The 19,716-nt window shown below is 47.8% G+C and overlaps 1 protein-coding gene across 2 annotated transcripts in view; it reads left to right on the plus strand.

The window, feature by feature from the left end:
* Positions 1-19,716, plus strand: part of LOC147636611 (acid phosphatase 1-like) — a 51,470-nt gene that overhangs the window by 11,320 nt on the left and 20,434 nt on the right. For both annotated transcript variants that reach the window (XR_015266173.1, XM_086800056.1), the window contains exon 3: positions 9,931-10,140. Coding sequence is in view for 1 of the 2 variants with exons in the window: in XM_086800056.1 (XP_086656182.1) it covers positions 9,931-10,140 (210 nt within the window). In the remaining variant the exon portion in view is untranslated. The remainder of the gene's footprint in view (positions 1-9,930; positions 10,141-19,716) is intronic.

Genomic DNA, 19,716 nt, shown 5'->3' on the forward strand with positions numbered 1-19,716 from the left:
TGGCAATATGAGAAGCATCCGTATAAACATCAAAGGGGAGAGTAGGGTCAGGAATAGCCATGATAGGAGTTGTGGTCAAAGTTGTCTTTAAACTTTCAAAAGCTTGAGTTGCGGCTTCAGTCCACTTGAATGTAGGAGTGGACTTTAAAAGTTCTGTGAGAGGAGCAACTATTTTTGAAAATCGATGAACTTTTGTGTGATAGAAGTTGGCAAGTCCCAAGAAAGAACGCTCATCATGGATGTTTGTGGGAGTTGGCCAATTGACAATAACCTGTATTTTCTTTGGATCCACAGAAATACCGTATGCTGGAACAACATGTCCGAGGTACTCCAAGGATGTCTTGAAGAATTCACTTTTGTTTGGATTAATGTAAAGAGCATTGTCACGAAGCACTTGGAAAACGATCTTAAGATGTGCCTTGTGTTCTTCCATATTACGATTGAACACTAGGATGTCATCAAGATAGACAATCGAACTTGTCCAGAAAAGGATGAAAAAGATTGTTCATCAGACTCATAGATTTTGCAGGGGCATTGGTTAACCCGAATGGCATGACCAGGTACTCATAATGACCATATTTTGTGCGAAAAGCTGTCTTACATTCATCACCTTCGCGAATGCGAATCTGATGATATCCAAATTTAAGATCAATTTCGGAGAAGACCTTTGCATGGAGCAATTGATCAAACAATTCATTAATGCGCGGAAGAGGATACTTATTCTTGATAGTCAACTTATTAAGGGCACGATAGTCAATGCATAGGGGCATAGACTTATCCTTCTTTTTCACCAAAAGTACTGGAGCTCCAAAAGGGCTTTTGCTTGGTCGAATATGTCCTTTCTCCAAAAGTTCAGTAAGTTGTCGTTGGATCTCTTGAGATTCCGTAAAAGAAACTCGATATGGAGCACGAGTAGGAGGAGCATTGCCAGGAAGGAGATCAATAGCATGGTCGACTGGTCACCGAGGTGGGAGAACCGCGGGAAGCTCCCGAGGAAAAAGATCCAAGTACGGAGCAAAGAAAGGTTGCTTGAGGTACATCATCTTCGTATCCATGTCCTCGGGAGGATCTTTGGTTGAATAGACCATTAAAAGTGCTGAGGAACAACCACTCCTGCGGACCCACCGTTTTGCTTGGAGAGTTGAAAGCATTGGTGTAGAGAGTTGGTCTCTGATGCCTTCGAGTGCCACAAGCTTATCATTTTGAGCAAATTGTATGGAATGGTTCCGGAAACTGATGAGGGGATCATATTGATACAACCATTCTTGACCAAGAATCATATCATAATGTGCCAAAGACATGACTTGGAAATCCAATTTGTCACGATAGTGCCGAATTCAAAAAGAGAGGTGTTTGGCAATGGTGTTACACAAGGATGTGGAACCATCGGCAAGCTCTACTTCATAAATAACAACACTTAGAGAAGTCTGAATCTTCAATCTCTAGGTCAAGGTGGTTCCCACAAAGTTATGAGAACACCCACTATCGATGAGCACATGAATGGGGTGATTGGAAATAGAACCTTGAAGGACCAAAACCTGAGTAGACCGTTGGGGTAACGGTGAAGAGGTAGATTGAGTTGTGGCGGTAGCGGTGATCACTGAAGCATGTGCAATAGCATGGTGATTAACCGCACACTTTCCTTTGTCAGCAACCGGGGGTTTCTCCTCAAAAGTGGAGGGTTCAACATTAGAATTCTGGCAATGGGTTGGTCTTTTAGGGCACTCAAACCAACGATGAGGTCCATTGCAAATTGTGCACAATCCTGTTTTTTGTTGATTCCGTACAGAAGGAACAGTGGAAGGATGAGGATTGTGAGATTGGTCACGTCCACGATCCGAATTGCGTGGTTGGAAGGACTGAGGACGTCGGGACTGAAAAGAGGACGATCCTTCTGGTCAGCGAGGTTGTTGAGAATTATTCCATTGGGGATTAGGCCGGGAGGTAGAAGTGCCAGAAGATTCTCTTCGACTATCTTGGTTCATACGAGACCCATTGGCTTTCTGAAAGGCATTAGCTCGACTGGAAGAGGCTGAATTTCGAGAATTAATGTCTACAACGCGCTCGGTGTAACGTATGGCATCGGCAAGATCGACAAGATTATATTTTTGAACATCGGCACGTAGTGTGGGGTTAAGATCTTCAACGAAGGCATGGAGTTCGTCCGATGGGGACAAGGAGTCAATCTCCAGTATCAAGTTGGTGAACTGGGAGATATAAGAGGCCAAGGAACCATTTTGGTCCAAATGGCGTAAGCGAGTACATGCTTGGAAATCCGCATTGACAGGTATAAACTGCTTATGGAGGACCCGCTCAAATTTTTTCCACGTTGTAATCGATTTTCTGGCGTGGTGTCATCGTTGCCACCACAATAAAGCAGTGTCTTTGAGGAGGGATATCGCAAAAAATCACCTTTTTGGAATCAGAAAGGGTCATGGTTTCAAAGTATAACCGCAGTTTGTAGAGCCATTGGTCTAAGATACGCTTATCACGCTGACCACCATAAGATTCAAGGGGTTTAATTTCCAATTTCTTTGTTTTATTGGCTTGTAAAAGACGCTACAGAGTTTTAAGGTCGTCACCTTCTACCTCAGAAGGAATGACGTCTTCGTCTGCCGGTACTGTTGTTGAAACATCTGTTGCTGGTACTCAACTTGTGTGGTGGAGCTGCTGGATCTGTGAAGCCAAGGATGCCATGGACTCCTGGAGGTTGCTATTGGAGCTGCTGTTGAAGTTGCTGCAAAGCTTCCTGCCATACTGGAGGAGCCGGTGTGTCAACATGTTTAGCCATGAGAGAAGATGTTGATGTAGAGGCTGCAGGGTGACGAGGCTCTGGGGGTTTTTGCTGCTGACTACGCCGCTGTTCTCTAGTAAGAACCATCGGCTGGAGGGTGCGGCATCTATAAATCCAGTGAGGAGAGGCTGCTACTGGAGAAGAAGGTATAAGGGTAGGGGCAGCTGCTGGTGTCAAAGGTGTATAATCTGGTGTAGAAGGACGCACCGTGAACGAAGATGGATAAATGTTCTAAGAATAGGTGCAATATTCATGAAAAATGATGCTGCGCTCGGGAAGGACAGCGCCCAGATAAGGATGACGCTTGTGTATAAAACAGTAATGATCCAGATCCTGTGCGAAAGTACGAACACGGATCACCCACAGATCGAACTCTCGGAGGTGAGAAGTCGGTGTGGCTATCTGAACACGGTAATGAGTGGGCTGTAAAGAGGGGGGCACACTCACTGGAACAGGGGAAGAGACTGGTGGAGAAACACGGGTAGGAGAGGGCACTATGGATTGTGAGGGTGTATCCTTTAAATAACTGAATTCATAGGTTTCCTCTGCCATAAGCCGTCGGAGAAGAGGTAATGTGAGTCCACGTGATGTGGGAGACCTGTAAAAAGTGATATTGGTCCCTGATGGGTGGAGAGCACGCAAAAGAATGAAGTGACGGGTTTCCGATATTCTAATGCGCCACATTATGTGAGATTTTAATGCCCAAGAAAATGCAAAAATCACACCTGAAAAATATTGCCATAAAAAATGCTGTTGTTGTAGGAGAAGCACTAAGAGAATGTGGCCGTCAATCATATGAGAATCTTCAACGAGAAGCGGCTGGTCCAAGCAGAGGGAGTGGACAGCAAGAAGCACACGGCGAAGGGATGAGGCGGGCTGAAGCCATCAAGGAGGTGACTGCAGGCTGGCGCACGTTGAAACCGGCACGAACAGGTGGCGCCGGGTCGTTATGGCTCACGTATAGTTTTTTTTTTCTTGTATGCATGGCAATTAGACTCGTAACGTTTTGTTTTGGTTGTGTGATGTTTGTTTTTTTTAAAATTAAAAAAAAACATCAATTCGTCGTTTGCTTCTCAAACGGGCTGCTGGTTGGAGGGAATCCACGAGGGGGTGTGGCTATTCGATGGAGGGGTAGGAGGGGTGCCTTTCCATGAAGGGGTACCGGCTGAAGAGGTAAGCTCCCTTATTGCTAGGTTGCATGTTGTCTTGTCTCTATTCAAGACTTTTCTACATATGACTGGCCCAGCATTAATCAGCAAAAATTGGGAGTTTGGGGCTGAATTTGATGGGGCATTCTCTCCTGCTCTTCCATTCAATACTTGCTACACCCAATTTTAGGGTTTAGGCTGACTGATTTTAGGGTTAGGATTAGGTATGACCTTAGGGTTAGGGTTAGGGTTTGCGCATGTCACATGGCGGAAAAAAAGTTTGCTATGATACCACTGTAAAGCTTTTATAGCTTTATTAACATGATTAAGACTTGATTAATGAACATAAGACAAACGCTACAAGAAAAGACTGAGTGATTGCATTGAGACAAGGGCCTTTCTTAAATAGAGGCCGAAAAGGTACAATTGAAGAGGCACATTCCTATGAAGGGGTGTGGCTCTTGAATCAATAGTTATGTCCTTAGGACTTAGGGGTGTGTCTTTAATGAATAGGCATGTCCTTTGATAGTGACCCATGTGCAAGGGTGTGATCCTTCACAGGTGTCTTTACAGTTAATGAGGGATTAAAGAGTAATTAGGGAGAGATTAGGAGAGTTAGTCACAATCGTGACAAAGGTGCAAGACTTAAGGTGGAAAACTAGTCCCACGTGAGCCCAGTCCGAGACGAGTCAGTCAAGGTTCCACTCCATTCGTCCGAGGTCAGGTGTGCATTGTCCTGCACATGCGTCCAAGGTCAGGTGCGCATTGTCCTGCACATGAAACAGTGCCAGTCCGCGCTGTGAGTCTCCCTCTGGAATCATGTCAGTTGCTTTGTGTTTGGTCTGTGGCTAGATGCCAGACTGCCGTGTAGATTGCATGTAGAAGGGGGCATCCATTAGGGCTACCCCAAAAAGGGGATTATACCCCATGTTTGGGTAGGGGGTAGGCCTTAGGCCACCCCTAGGGGCCCATGGCCCTTGCCCACCAGCCCAGGAGGAGCTGGGAAGGCTATCAGCCAGCCCAAGAGGGCTTGGCCAGGCAGCTGGCTAGCCTTGGGCCAGCGCAACCAGTTGGCTAGCCCATTGGGCAGCCTGGACTGCAGGCGGCCAGAGCCCAGAAGGCTGTCCAGCAGCCTGCGCAAGTGGCCAGGCAGCCCAGGTATGAACACGCATGAATATTAGCATTTAATGCTACTTTTAACCAGTCGTGGGCCTTTTTTCAGTCAGCCGACTGGGGTAAAACCAGCCGACCAGCATTAGAGAAGGGTATAAATACCCATAGCATAAATCAGTCCTCCCCATCTCATATTTCACCAAGTGCTGAAGCCAATCAAGGGGCCAGGACAGCCAAGGAGAAGCTAACGCAAAGGGGTGAAGGATTGAAGGTCAAGGGCAGAGGATTCTCCTCAGCCAAGAAGGTTCAGGTTCAGTCTTTTATTTCAGATTTGCATCATTCTAATAAAAGCAAATACACCATCCGTGGTGGGGGCCCTACAGAGGGTATTCGGGACCCAATACTGTGTCCTCTTCTCCCTCCCTCCCTCCCTCTCTCTCTCTCTCTCTATTTTTCTGCACATCTATATTCAGTTTTGTACGTTATTTTCATCGCGATAAGTGTGCTGATTTTTGAGCATTGAAGTTACCAATCTCCCCCGAAGCTTCCGCATGTTACACAAGTATAAGCAACAACTCATAGAAGAGGACCGTCGGCGACACGAGAAAGAAGCACGTCAAGTAAAGCTTCACGAAGAGGCACGTCAAGCCCAGCTTTTGTATGAGCAAAGTTGGGCACACATCAGGGAAACATGGGCACAATTCTTGGTAGCATCTGTAAACGCCAAGGAGGAATCACCTAGGGCTGTGAAGCAACCCAATACTGAGAGCGTTGACCCAAGAAAGGGAGAGCTTTTAAGACAGGAGTTCTCGAGAGACGTGATCACAGAAGGATGTGTTTTCAAGTAGGTGCAATTACCCGGGAGCGGGAGCTGGAGAATCTGTCCATTCCTTCCACTTCTAGGTGTCACCTAGAAGAGCTAGGGCCAGATTAATAAGGGCGGTGACCACACCACGATTGTGTCTACATCTACTCTTGCCTCCTCCTCACTCTTGATTCTATCTCCACTAGCCGACGGTTATTCCATCCACCTTGGAGTCTTTCGGAGCAAGTGCTCACGATCCAAGGATAAATACAGGATCTGGGGTCCGTAGACTTACTTGTCTATGTTTAGAGACTTAGATGGAGTAGTATCTTTGTAATATTTCTTATTTTGTTGATAATAGTTATTTGTGGCCAATTTATCCATGAATATGTTTACACTAGTAAACTCAATGGGTACAATTCTAGGCGTTGGATATGTTTTACACTAGTAGGCTGAAGTGGTATGATCCCTGAAGTCTAGGTGTGTTAGCTCAAGTCATGGGCTAGTGTTAGCTCGAGTGGTGAGTTAGAGGCTCAAGCAGTACTATTCCTGGAGCCAAGTGGTAAGATCAAGTTGTAACCAAACTGGGCTGGGGGGCACTAAGGTCTTCGACACACTTTGCATGACCATCAATCTGAACTGGCCACATCCATTAAACATAATCACACATGCTGAAAAATAAAATCATATGCACAGGACACCACACTGGGACCGGAACGATCGGCCTCCCTTCTACAAAATTCTCTATTTTTCATGAGTAATCTTTCAAACAAAGTATGCGGGTGCCAAACACCGGAATTTTCCAAGTACACAAGATTTCCAATCAAAGAGTGCCACAAACTCATAAAGTTCTACACTTGTAACAACCCAAGGCTAGGTTTTCGAGGAGTCTACGCTTGTAACCCAAGGCTAGGTCTTCAAGAGATCTTGCAAAACAAGCATCTTCTCGCGATGAAACTTTCCAGAATCACTCTGTGGGGCACCGTCTATGCATCACCATGAAAACATCCTTGGCACCCAAAAGCATGCATAATGAGTCACATCTATTGTGATAAACCATGCTGTCCAGTTCTGAAATTTCTGTTTTCAGCCCAAAAACACTTGCAAGAAGAGCTTGTGCGTATATATCAGGGCAAGATAAAAGGAAAAGCCCATGCTCATGCCAGATGTATGCACATATGCAATTGACCAGCTGAAATTACCCCCTTCATCAAGTCGGCCAGCTGAAAGTAGCTCCCTCGCCTTCTTTTACAAGTCAACCAGCTCAAAATAACTTCTAGGCTCTTTTTAGCAACTCGTGGAGCTATTTGTAGCTTCTTCTAGGCTCCCAAACTTGTGTTTTGTCCATAATTCATTAAAATAGTCCACCTCTGGTGTGTATTCACTTACAAGTTATTAATTGTTGGCCACCTAAACTTCAGTGAGTGTGTACACATATACTTATAAACCTTAAAAACCATATAAATGAATAAAATTGCTTGAAACTGTGAGAATATGTGAATATGAAGCGGAAGCAAATAGAGATCACACAAGAGAGAGTAGACAGCCAAGAGAGATCCAACACTTGAGCCAAGAATTGAAAAATATTGAATGAATTATGAAGGCACAATGGCCATGCTTATATACATCTTATGTAGAGCAGTCGGCCAGTAGGATTGGAGGACAAATGTCCACGACTTATAAAAATGCCTAAAATAGCCTTAAGAAATATGGGAGAAATCCCTAAAAATATCAGATAAATATGGGGATAGAAAGGGGCATAAAATGGAGTAAAAGAGAGCTGGAGATGACATGTCCAACAAAAACTTATGCTTTGTGGCCATCTTTTAGGCATATCCAAGCGAGTTAAACCTCTGTTAAAGGCTCCATATCAAATCTTGACTTCTGCAGGTGTCTTCTACCATGTAAAATGTCCATATCTCATAAATTATGAGCTTGTACTTGTGCATATCATACCATGTATATGTGAAACCATAGTCCACATGAGATCTAGTTCCTGGCAACCGATCATACCTTGGAAAAGTTCCCCATTCACATCCTTTGTAAACATAAGTTCGGGATCACTGGACAATGTCCAAATCATAAGGGTGGACCAAATGGTGACATTCTCCCCTTCTCATAAACAATTGTCCGCAACTGAGAAAATAACAATAGTTCATAGGAAATTTCAGTTTTGAGTAGCATATCTCATAATGTTAGATCCATCCAAATCAAAATTCTTGTCAAGCACATGCATAAGAGCCAACTGTGCTTTTCCATAGAATAAGAGATTAGCTACCAAAAAATTGAAGTCAACCGTATTTCTGAAATCCATGAATCCATACTAGTCATCCCAACAATTGCTTATCAGGGTTCCACCTTGTTCATGAGTCTTTCAACTCTTCTGCCATGCCATTGAACTCCATATGATCACCGCCCATACGATCCATACGCATGCACAAGCCATTCTGCTACGTTCTTGGACTCCATATGGGCACCCACCCATATGATCCATATACATTCGCAGACCATCATAAATCTTTTCATAGGTTCATATGCCTTGTATAAGAGTCAGACAGGTATTAGTCATACGAGCCTCGCTCGTCCAATTAGGAGTACCACTCCTATTTGTAGCATCCCGCCATAGCCATGAATGAGAGCACCAAGTTAAAGAATACTCCCACCAGTGGCTTATGGAGTCACCATGCACCGCTCGATCTATTTGAGGCTTCATGAGCACTCAATCTTGTAGGCACTTCCTCGAGGGACCACCCTCTATGGGTTCAGTCCGAGTCATCAGTATTCATCAAGATAGATACGAAAGAAGTCTAGAAGACATAAAGTCCAGAAGAATCGAATTTTCGTTGATATGGAATGATCCAAATTTCAAATAAAAACTCTTTTGCTTAGGTGTAGGAGGTATTTCAACCCAAAAGAAAGCTAGTTATAGACATTGCGGCCATTCCATTGACATATTCAAAATGGTTCCGTAAACCAAGAATTTTTCAAAGATAAACTTTTTAGCGATAAGTGTCTTCTTGAAACAAATTCAAGGAAAACAACACTCGTCTCCTTGCACATGCATCCCAAAATGTGCCTAGAAGCATTGCCGCTCAAGTAAGTTCAAGGCTGCATATCCCCGTGTCACTCTGGCATGTGCTGTGGGAACCATGGTGAAGGGTGGGCCACTGAAAGTGACATCAAGGTAGACATAGGATGAGACAATCTCCACAACATCCCCCTTTATATGTGAAGCTCAATTTGGATGTGAAGGGGCAGGTGGTATTGAAGACCATTACCTTGGTTTTACCAAGGTCAATTGTTGAGGTCCCGTTGAGTGCAAAAATCTTGTAAGGCATCCAAATGTCTCTAAAGCCCCTTGGCTGAATCTGAAAGGAGGACGATGTCATCTGCATAGAGTAGTAGGGGGGATCAATACGCCTGCCTATTTTTTGTTTCTGATTTTTTGGGATTTTTCTTTGCAGGCCAAAATTGAGAGTAAATCAGAGTGGGATTTGAATGTCTGATTTCGGCAGGGATCAAAAAGGCGGCAGAACGGAGAAGATGAAAACGAAAGGCAAAATCGATTTTCCCCAAAATTGGGGGAAAATCAGAGAGGGAGCCTAATCGATGGAGAGAAGGGAAAAAAGGGAAAAGGGAGCAAAGAGAAAAATCAAATTTTGCAGATTAAAAAAAATCGATTTGAGGGTTTTGCAGGTCGGCAGAAGTGGGAGCGGGTGTGCTATGCGAAGGGGAGTTGTGTTTGGTGTTTGTGTGAAGAGAAAAAAGGGCTATACAAAGAGGTGAAAAGGCGTGTGCAGCCAGGTCACCACGTGTGCGTAGCGGGAAGGGAGGCTTTAGGCCATATTGACATATGCGACTTATGCGATGGCAAGCAGCAGGCAAAAAGCTTGTGCACAGGTCACCTCACACCATCGCTGGGAGAGGAGAGAGCTGCGCAGGTCACCTCATGCCAGGGGTACAGGAGCCGATGTACACGCCATAGCTGAGAGAGAGAGAGAGAGAGAGAGAGAGAGAGAGAGAGAGAGAGAGATTGCTTAGATCTGACTTTCTTGAAATGCATGTTTCAGTATTGAGAATTTTGTGGATCCCATCTGGAGTGTCTCTCTGAACAGATCCAAATCTTTTCCAATGGTTGCATTGTTAAATTTTTATCGTGAACTTCGTATTGCAAATTGGAGCATTGTCTTTCTTTCTGAAAGACCAGATAGTGCTTGGAATGCTACTGTGCAGAATTTGGTAGCAGCTGGTTATGACAGTTGGACGTCGTTGATTTTAAGGTATGGTCTCAAACTACAACAAGTGAGAGGCTCGCTATAGGCTGCCTTTGCTAATCATATCAGTGCTAATAAACTACATCTATTTCACTTGTTTAATTACATGTGTCATGCTAATGTAAGATGTGTATAATATTGAGTGGCGGACTGATTAAGAGAGTTAGAGGACCTCTACTTGCCATGAGCGCCCCTCCCCATCCACCCCACCCCCCCCCCCCCCCTTCCTTCTCTCTCCCCCCTCCACCCCCGTGTTTCTGCTCCCTGCTCACTGTGCTCCCCTGCGTGTCGGACCTCTACTTGCCATGAGTGCCCCCCCACCCCCGTGTTTCTGTTCCCTGCTTACTGTGCTCCCCGCCGTGTTGGACCTCTACTTGCCGTGAGTGCTCCTCCACCCCCGTGTTTCTGTTCCCTGCTCCCCCTCCCCTACTCCCCAAGCGCATTCCTTCCTCCCCTCCCGTTTTTGTACTGACATCCCCAGCCTGCCTCCATTCCTGCTTTCGTCCCCACCCCTACCTCCGTATTTTGTCCCTGTTAGCGCCAGTTCTTCACGTGTTAGTTGCGAGTACCACTTTGGCCTTTTTCCCTTCAGAGGTCTCCATGGCAGCGGTTCCGTGTTCCTTGATCGTCAATTGCCAATTTTCTAATGCAGACCTCCAGTTCTTGTCCTCTTTTGTGGCTTTCCTTGGAGACTACTACCACCTTGGTTTGCAAGTTCGTTGGCAGTAGACCTGCGTGTGGCCAGATTTGAGACCTCCTGCAATCCGCCCGATTTCTCGGTGGATTTGAGACCTTGTTGACATCCAGTTTCTTGGCAATGGGTACATCTGGATTGAGTTCCACTCAGCCTCCCTCATAGAGAAGACCATGTCACTGAGCACAGGGCTACTCGTGTACTTCACTAGGTGGAGACACGGCTTCTCTCTAGACTTCGAAGTTTGACCTGCTGGTTGGAACGACTTGCTTCTTGGTCACAGTCTACTTCCCGAGCCTACCCAAGGAATATTTTGAGCTTCTCGAGGGCTCTATTGTCCTCCTCCCCCCACCCCTCCCCCAAAAAAGGGGTTGAAGACTATCGCCCAAGCAAAGTAGGACTCCCTACCTTTGAATGCTCATAGCCTCTCTGAAGAACCTCACTTGACACTTCGCGATCCCATTGCTGGACAGTTCCCATTTTCTCAAGGGATCAAGTAGGGCCACATCACGTGCTTCTACCCACGTCGCCATTCGGGCCTTGAGCAGCTGCCACCAGACCAGCAGCTCCTATTTGCTCTTGGAGTTGCTGAGACGCCAATGTGGCGCTCACACAATCCTTGATGTCAATGAACCATGTTCTCTCAAAACCACTCGTGGTTAACAAATATGGGGAGCATGAAGAGTCTGACATCTAGATCACCGCTTAACCATAGAGCCCATGTGGTTCACCTGTGAGCTGAGGTTAGAAGCATCTAGAGACTTGGCTCTTGTCACCATTTGGCCACCCAATTGGTCCACCCGTGCTTTCTTATCATGTATGTACATTGGACTGGTGTCCATGGCAGTTGTTTATGCCGGGGATTGATGCCACTCATGTGATACTGTAGACTTGGCTTTCCGTTGGGACCTGTGCCTCCGTGTACATGCCCGAAAATGCTTGGTGGATTGGTGTTCCATTGGGTCTGGTACCTCGTGTACTTGCCTGGAGCACGTCTATTTTGTTATAGTCTCATGAACGGGGATTGTCCATACCAATGCTGCATTGCATAGCATCTTTATGTGCTTGCCTGCAAATGAAATTGCATGCTGTTTTCATGTCTGCATGACCTATGTGTAGTTTCGGGCTAGGAGACGCCCGCTTGTGAACCGTGTGTGTGAAACTGTCTACTGACATGGTTGTGTGGCATGTGAACAGGTGGTAAGTATTACCCAATCTAGGCTCAAATAGCCCTTAGGACTTAGCCAATATTTATAAGTGAGTGCGTTCCCACTTCATTAAAGTTTGGGTGCCCAAAAGTCACTTATAGATTATGATCGCTTCCAAGTTCACACTCACTGAAGTCCCGAGGCAGACAAGACTCAATGTCCAAGACCTGATTCTCCCCTTTTACTCATAAATGGGCATCTCCCCATGTCCCTTCACCTGATTGGACCCCAATGTTTTTCCAACATTTCTCTCCATTTCCAAGCTCTCCATAGCCATACCCAACTTGCTTGGGTGTTTTCCAAGCTTCCAAGAGTGTTTCCAAATGCTAATCACTGTCCTACACACTCCCAATGATTGAAATTCAGCAGAACAGCTCTCTTTATTGTTGTAATTTTTGGTCTTTTTGCTGAAAACCCTAATTTCAGCTCTCCTTTCTCTAAGTTGAACCATAGGGGAAGCTTTCCCAAGGTTCCCTTCATCCTCTTGAAGACTTTTGTCGCAAAGAAAGGCGACAAATCAAAGATCTCAACACTCCAAGGGACTTCCATCGCGAAGACTTCTGCTGTCATCGACTCTACTTGCTATTGGTAAGCTTTTATGCTTAAATATGGGAGCAAGTAGCAGGAGGGAGGAATCGGATTACAAGATCACATACCTTGTGTAGTGTTCTCTTGTCCTACGTGCTCTCTTGCAGATTGTTGCTACCATGTGTTGGTGAAACAATAGAGAGCAGATGGTAGGGAACATGGGCACTTGAGAGGGTAGTGTAGGTTGCAAGTCTACATCGACAACCACTTGTTTGCAATACTGTATTCATATGCATTGGTATGGAAATCTGGTTAGAAATGCCCATGACACTATGTACTTGATTCTCCCAAGATCAATATACTTTATTTGAGGGAGGGGTCGGCCGTTTCGGCTCATTGTGTGTCTCTTGTCAATTCAGCAATTTACTTCTTGTATTTTTGAGCAAGTGTCCATCAAATCTTAGTGTATTTAAGTGTATTGATTAGCATTGTGTTCAACCAAGTTACAGCTCCATGCGCAAACCTTGGCGTTCATACGACCACCCCTCCGTTGCAAGCACGAAGTAGTCTCATGTTACAACCCCACGAATCTCCTAAAAACACAAGCGATGTTACAACCCCATGAATCTCCTAAAAACACAGCTGATTAGTACAAACCCCCTAAGCGGGGTGCAGGCTAGCGCACCTCCCAACCTTGTTCTATGCTTTGAACCACCCCCAAGCCAGGGGCCAAAGTATGACTCCCACAGATCCATGCGAGTCTGTCCCATAGAGGCCCTAGGTATGCCAATCTATGCTCTGCCACATGTGTGGCCGGAGTCTTGGTCAAACTCTGACCAATAGTGAGGTTATGACAATAATAATCCACGTTTCACTTATATAGTACCCACTATTGCTATAAATAACCATCCTATTATTAACCACTAATCTCGAGGATTAGCACTAGGTATGTAACATACTTTCCTCCTCAGACGTTTCCACTCTTGGAAACAAAATCTTTCTAAGAAAGAAAACTGGGAAACCCCAATTCGAGTCCTCCTCTATCCTATCTTTCCTCTTAATTTTATACTCAGGGATCAACTTATTTCTAAGTTGCCTTTCCCTGAAATCAATCACCGTTTCCGGTTCATGTGGAACATAAGACAAATCCTGTCACAAACGGGTGCGTGGTTATACAGAATTTAGTACTGAAATCACAAGATTATCATCCTTGATCACTACCATATCCTACATATATAGCCATAACGATAGATTATACAATGTGGAAGTATTGAAAAGAAACGATACTGCACTAGGGACCAGAAGATGGGCTCGTCCCTCCCCCCCGCCCCCCCCCCTTCTTCTTGAAGGATATGTATTGCCTTAAGGGAGTAAGAATTTTACAAGTACATAAAATAGGTAGCTTGGCCCAGTCATACACCATTGTTTCTTCCAAAATTATTGAACATGAAAACAACTTACAAAAACTATATTTGCTCACAAGTAGCCCAGCTACAAGCTAGCAATATGGTGCCCATCACCCTTCACCAAGATTGCGCAGCAATCCCGATTTCTACAAATGTAGCTTTGACTTCAATGAGATCAACCATCTAGTGGCTGAAACTCAGTCTTAGGAGAATGCCCAACACTTCCCAAGGGTTCTCCCGCATAGAACTTGTAGCAACCAGAGCCAAGATGATTCTTCCACAGCTTCAATCTTTAGAAATAGTCTTCTTCTTCTTCCTCTAGCTTGAATGGAGACTTTCAATTCTGGAAATCAGAATTCAGCCAGCTTCTAAGTGTTTTGGAGAGGTAAAAACACTATGGTTGTTGGTCATGTCTACTCCCGGCTAGTTGAGGTGTGAACCCAGCTTACTCACGGGCACTTTTTTCGTGTGACCGGACACAGGTTTTTTCCCGTGTGAACACACTTATGTGTGTTGAGCACTTTGCCCTAGGCCTTTTAGTACTCACTTGTACTTTCATTTCATATCATTATTGAGTACATCTTTTCTAGCACTCGCACGTTTCTCTGTGCTTGAGGTTGTGTGTGTGTGTGTGTGTGTGTGTGTGCGCGCGCGCGCAGGCTAGCTTCCCTCCCACCCAACATTGGTATCAGAGCCTGGTTAGGGTTAGGGTTAGCATTAGGGTTTGCCTCCTTGCTACCCTTTAGAGCTTGAGCTTTGAAGCCTATTGGCATTAGGGTTTGCAGCATTAAGGTTTTTGATGTTTAGGATTAGGGTTTTGCCCTCAGCCACCGTCGCCGTCGCCCTCAGGTGGCATCGCCTCTTAGATCCGCCGCCGTACAGCGCCGCATGTATCGTACTGCCGCCCCTGCCTCGACTGTACCTACGCTGGTCCTCTGTCCTGCGCCTGTACGGTGCTGATCTGCTTTGTGCCGCCCTGATCTGCTTCGCTTGTCCTCTGCGTAGTGCCTTTCGCCTTGTGCGCCGCCACCTCTGTCGTCACCCTCATGGGCAGCCGCCGCCCACGCCGTCTTCGCCTGCGCCGCTATACGACGCCTTGCTGTCGCCGCCCTGTACCGTCGTACGATCGTACTTGTGCCTTGTACCGACTGTACGTGCTCTGGTCAAACTGTATAGAACCTGATCTGCCCAAAGCAACTTCAAATCTCAGATCTGCAAGGTTTGTGAAATTTGCAAGCCTGAAATTGCACATTTTGCTTGTTAAAAATTGGAGCTTTTCACCATTGAGCTTGCAATTGCAACATTGGCACACTTTGGCATTGATATCAGCAGATTTGGTGCATAATTGCACTAGAAATTTGGGGATTTTGTAGAAATTGGCACTATTTGCAGGCAATTTTGGGTATTACAGGCACATTTGGTTGGCATTGGGGCATTTCTTCCAATTTTTGGGCATTATAGCATTTGGTACAGGTGACAATCACATTAGCAGATTTACAGGATTTGCGCACTTGCAGCTCTTACAGGTGTCAGCTGATTGTGTTTTTCACGGCACATGTATACATTTGTGGTTTGCTGCAGTATATGTATGCCATTGTGGACACTGATAGATTTGCATCATCATGCAGTACACTTGCAGATTTGGGACATGCATATGTATTTCTCGTGGTGAAGGAGTTCCCTTTCAGTCCATTGGTTATCTTGCTATTTATCTCCCGCATTCTTACGGTTTTGCTGGGACAGATTTGTGACAGATTTGCTGTGCTATCATGGCCAACAGTAATAATGACCTCTTTGGAATGCTATCTCAAGAGGACAAGCTCAATGGGGACAACTACCCTATGTGGGCTTATATGATGCGTCATGTTTTGGTTGCCAAGAATGTATGGCTATATGTGGATGGCACTGAGGAGCGTCCTCTTGCACCTACTCCAGCGAAAGGTGAAGTGATTCCCGCTCACCCTCCTGTAGGTCCACCTCCTCATCTTCCTCCTACTCAGCAGCAGCGTACTTGGGATGCTAGGGATGCTCAGGTCCATGCATTGATTGCTCTCTCGTGCCGCAAGCATATCATTCCGCACATTCGTTCTTGCACCACTGCAAAGGGTGCTTGGGATACCTTGGCGGCGTTGTATTCAGGTAGCAATGAGGCTCGTGTAGCTTACCTTCGGGGCAAGCTTGAGACTGACCGCATGCTCGAAGGTGACTCTATCGATCAGTACCTTATGCACGTGAAAGACCTACGAGAGCAGGTCATTAACATTAATGAGGTCTTGACAGATAGCTATCTTGTTCAGACAGTTTTGCGTAATTTGCCTGACTCTTTTTTTTTTTTTTTTTTTTTCCGGAAAAAAGATCCTTCTATTAGTTAATGAGAAAACGCCATATGGCTACAAAGCTCACCTCGCAAGGAGGGATAAAACACAATGAACACCTGAGCTCCCCCCCGTGGCTGGCCGCTCTCTGGGGGGGGCTACCTAGTAATACATGAAGGAGGTGAGAAAAGCCAAACTGGCGGCCGATAGTGCCAAATGACATCCTCGTCCCTCGCGGTGAGGAAAGGGCCAGGCTGCCAAGTGCGGAGGAAAGCCTTGCGGCGCCCTCTCATGCGATCCGAGTCTCCCTGGAGTTTCCCCCAGTGTCCTCTCAAGGTGTGGATGATGTCCACCCAGAGGGCCTGTATGACCTCCGCCGGTGGAGTCGTCTGGTGGTCAATGGCCTCCCTGCATCGGGCTCTCCATATGTGCCAGGCCGTCATGCTGCTGATCAACTCCCATCTCTGCCCGACCCCCTCCTGAGAGGCTGCCGAGGAGAAGTCTGGCGTCGGAACCACCGCCATCGCCCTGTCAGAGACCTGGATGGTCACACTGCCAGGAGCGTCCTCATATCCAAGTGCAGGGCCGCTATCCGTGGCCCAAGCTACCGCACCCCATGTCACCAACATCTCCCCTGGAGAACCTGCAAAAACCATCCTGAGAGCGCGCTGCCAGACCTGCTGTGCCTGTGGGCAATCCCATAAGCAGTGCCGCTGTGACTCCTGTGCATGATCGCACCGAGGGCAGGACGCTGGGTGTCTACCAAAAGCAAGCCAAGCCCCCACAGCCAATCCTCTATGCGCTGTGAGCCAGAGAAAAAGTGTCACCTTCCGGGGACGGAAGCTGGCCCAAAGGCGCTGCCAGAAGTCCCTAAGAAAGGCAGGGGAGAGCCCCTGTCGCCGCCAATGCTCGGCCGCTGCCGGGGTGCTCTCTATCCTGTGTCTCTGAATCCGCCGCCCCAGCCTCGCTGTGTACTGAAAAAAGGGAATGGCAGGGCTGGTAGGGGCCGAGTAGGGATCTCGCCAAAACCACTCCCCTGGGTCCCACTGAAGGCGAACAAGAGGCTTGCTGTCCCAAGCCCAGAGTCTCCAAGAACAATCCTCCCCTATCGAGGCCGGTGAGGGGTCTACATACCACTGTCTCTGATGAAAGCCGACCACCCGAACCCTCTGAAGGATACAACCCTGGAACCCATCCAAATCTAGTCGTGACCTCTGAAGCTGGCCACCCTCTCCCACTTCGAAAGTGAGTGGGGCGACTCTCTCCGCTGTGCCGCAGACCGCTAGGAGGATCTCATGCCGAGTAAAGACACCCATCCACTGTGGAGGTGAAGGGTCCTGTACTGGGGTCCGCCACTCCCGGGGGATGGCCGCCTCAATATCCTGTCTCATCAACTCTCTGCCCCTCATCCCACTGAGTCTCCTCTCCTGAGCCTCTGGAGGCAGCTGCTGAAAACATATCCAGTCGTCTAGGGACTGGGCTGGGCCGGAGCTCAACGGGCCCCACGACACGTGAGACCGCGAGCCAACCATATGGCCACTGGGGAGACGAATCAAGGGGTTCCAGATCAATGGCTGCCTCAGGCGCTCCTCATCGGTGCCCGGGGGAGTCTGGAAGAGTGCCGGCCTCAGATGCGCCCAGGCCCTCAGAAGGCTGGCTGCAAAACGCTCCTCGAAGCCAAGGCCCACTCCTCTGGAGCGCTGCTCCGTAAAGATCCACCTGATGCTGGGGTTCCAGGGGCCGCTAAGAGACGGAGTGCGGCTGAGCATCCTGGAAACAAGAAGCTCCTTCCACGGCTCAACACCTGGCAGGAGACCACGAACTACCAGCTTGCCAAGCAAAGCTCGGCTTTGGCAAATAGGATCTACAATGCCCAGGCCGCCTCTCTCCCTCGGCTGAGTGATCACAGCCCATGCCACCTTTGCCCTAGCGGGTCGCCCATCGCCTCCGGACCAAAGAAAGTTCCTGATGAGCCTCTGCACCTGGCCAATGCACGCCCGAGAGAAGGCCCAGCAGGAAGTGATGTACCACATGGTAGCGAGCAGAACCTGGTTGGCCACCACTACGCGGCCAGCCAGAGATAAACGAGCAGTACTCCAATACAGAAGCTTCTTCCGAATGCTCAGAAGAAGGGGGGCTATCTGCTGCTCCGGAGATATATCAATGCCCACATAGCAGCCCAAATAACGCACTGTAGTGCCGGGGGGCAGCCACTGAAAACCATCAACTGGCCTCCAAGTCGGGGGGGGCATAGAACTGACCCACAGCCCACACGACTTGTGCCAGTTGATCAAAGCGCCCGAGGCTCTGCAAAACCTGTCCATGGCTGAGGCGAAGCGGCGGAGGTTCTCCTCACCTCCCTGAAGATAGACAGCAGTGTCATCCGCAAACTCCGAGTCTAGGAGCTCCTCCGAGGTGCGGATGGGAAGCTGGAGGCCCCTCAAACCTGTATCCTGTGCCGTCAAGAAGGTGCTCATGGCCTCCGCTACAAAAAGAAAAAGAAAGGGCGCCAAGGGGCACCCCTGCCGCACCGAGCGCGAAAGCTGGAACCTCTCTCCGCACACACCCTGTATCAGCACCTGGCTATGAGCCGAAGTGTAGAGTGCAGATACCCCACGGATCCATTGAGGGGGGAAGCCCATCCTCTCCATAGTGCCTTCCAAGAAGGCCCAGTCCACCCGATCATATGCCTTCTCGAAGTCGAGAAGGAGCACCGCCAAATCCTCCTGCCGAAGTCTAGCCAAGGCCGTAGCCTCCCAGAAAGAGAAAATGTTATCCAGAATGCTCCGATCCTGGATGAAGCCTGTCTGCGTGGAGTGGATGATGTCCGGAAGGTGAGGCTGAAGCCGCCTGCTGATCGCCTTAGCTAGGACCTTGTAGGCCGTGCCTAGCAAGGTGATCGGTCTCCACTGTCTAATCTCCAGTCTGTCTCCGCCCTCTTTGGGGATCAAGTGAATCAACCCCTCTGCAATGCTGTCCGGCATGACTCCCGTCTCCATAATCTCCTGGAATGCCAATCTGAAACCCCTATGAAGGAGGCCCCAGTACCTCTGGAAGAAAGCCACTGAAAGACCGTCCTCTCCTGGGCATTTGCCCCGCGGTAATGCCAGAAGAGCCTCCTCCAGCTCCGTATCCGAGAAGGGGGAGAGAAGGGAGTGCTGTAGATGGGCCGGCACAACCGGTCTCGTGAAGCTCCAGACTGCCTCCCTAGCCTCTCTCACCCTGTCGTCTGCCGGCTCAGCAGAGAGAAGAACCCTGTAAAAATCTGTGGCTATCGCCCGCACCCTGGGGGGATCCACCACAACCTGGCCATCAGCCTGACGAAGCCGCCTGAGACCCTCTCGTTTGAAGCGAGGCCCAGTCGCCTCAAAGAAATCCCGAGTCACTCTATCTCCAGCCTGAGTCCAAAAAGAAGACCGAGAATGGAATCG

The sequence above is a fragment of the Cibotium barometz genome, chromosome 7, assembly GCF_041138505.1.
Source record: "Cibotium barometz isolate CiBa-2024 chromosome 7, ASM4113850v1, whole genome shotgun sequence".
In the NCBI taxonomy this organism is placed as follows: Eukaryota; Viridiplantae; Streptophyta; class Polypodiopsida; order Cyatheales; family Cibotiaceae; genus Cibotium; species Cibotium barometz.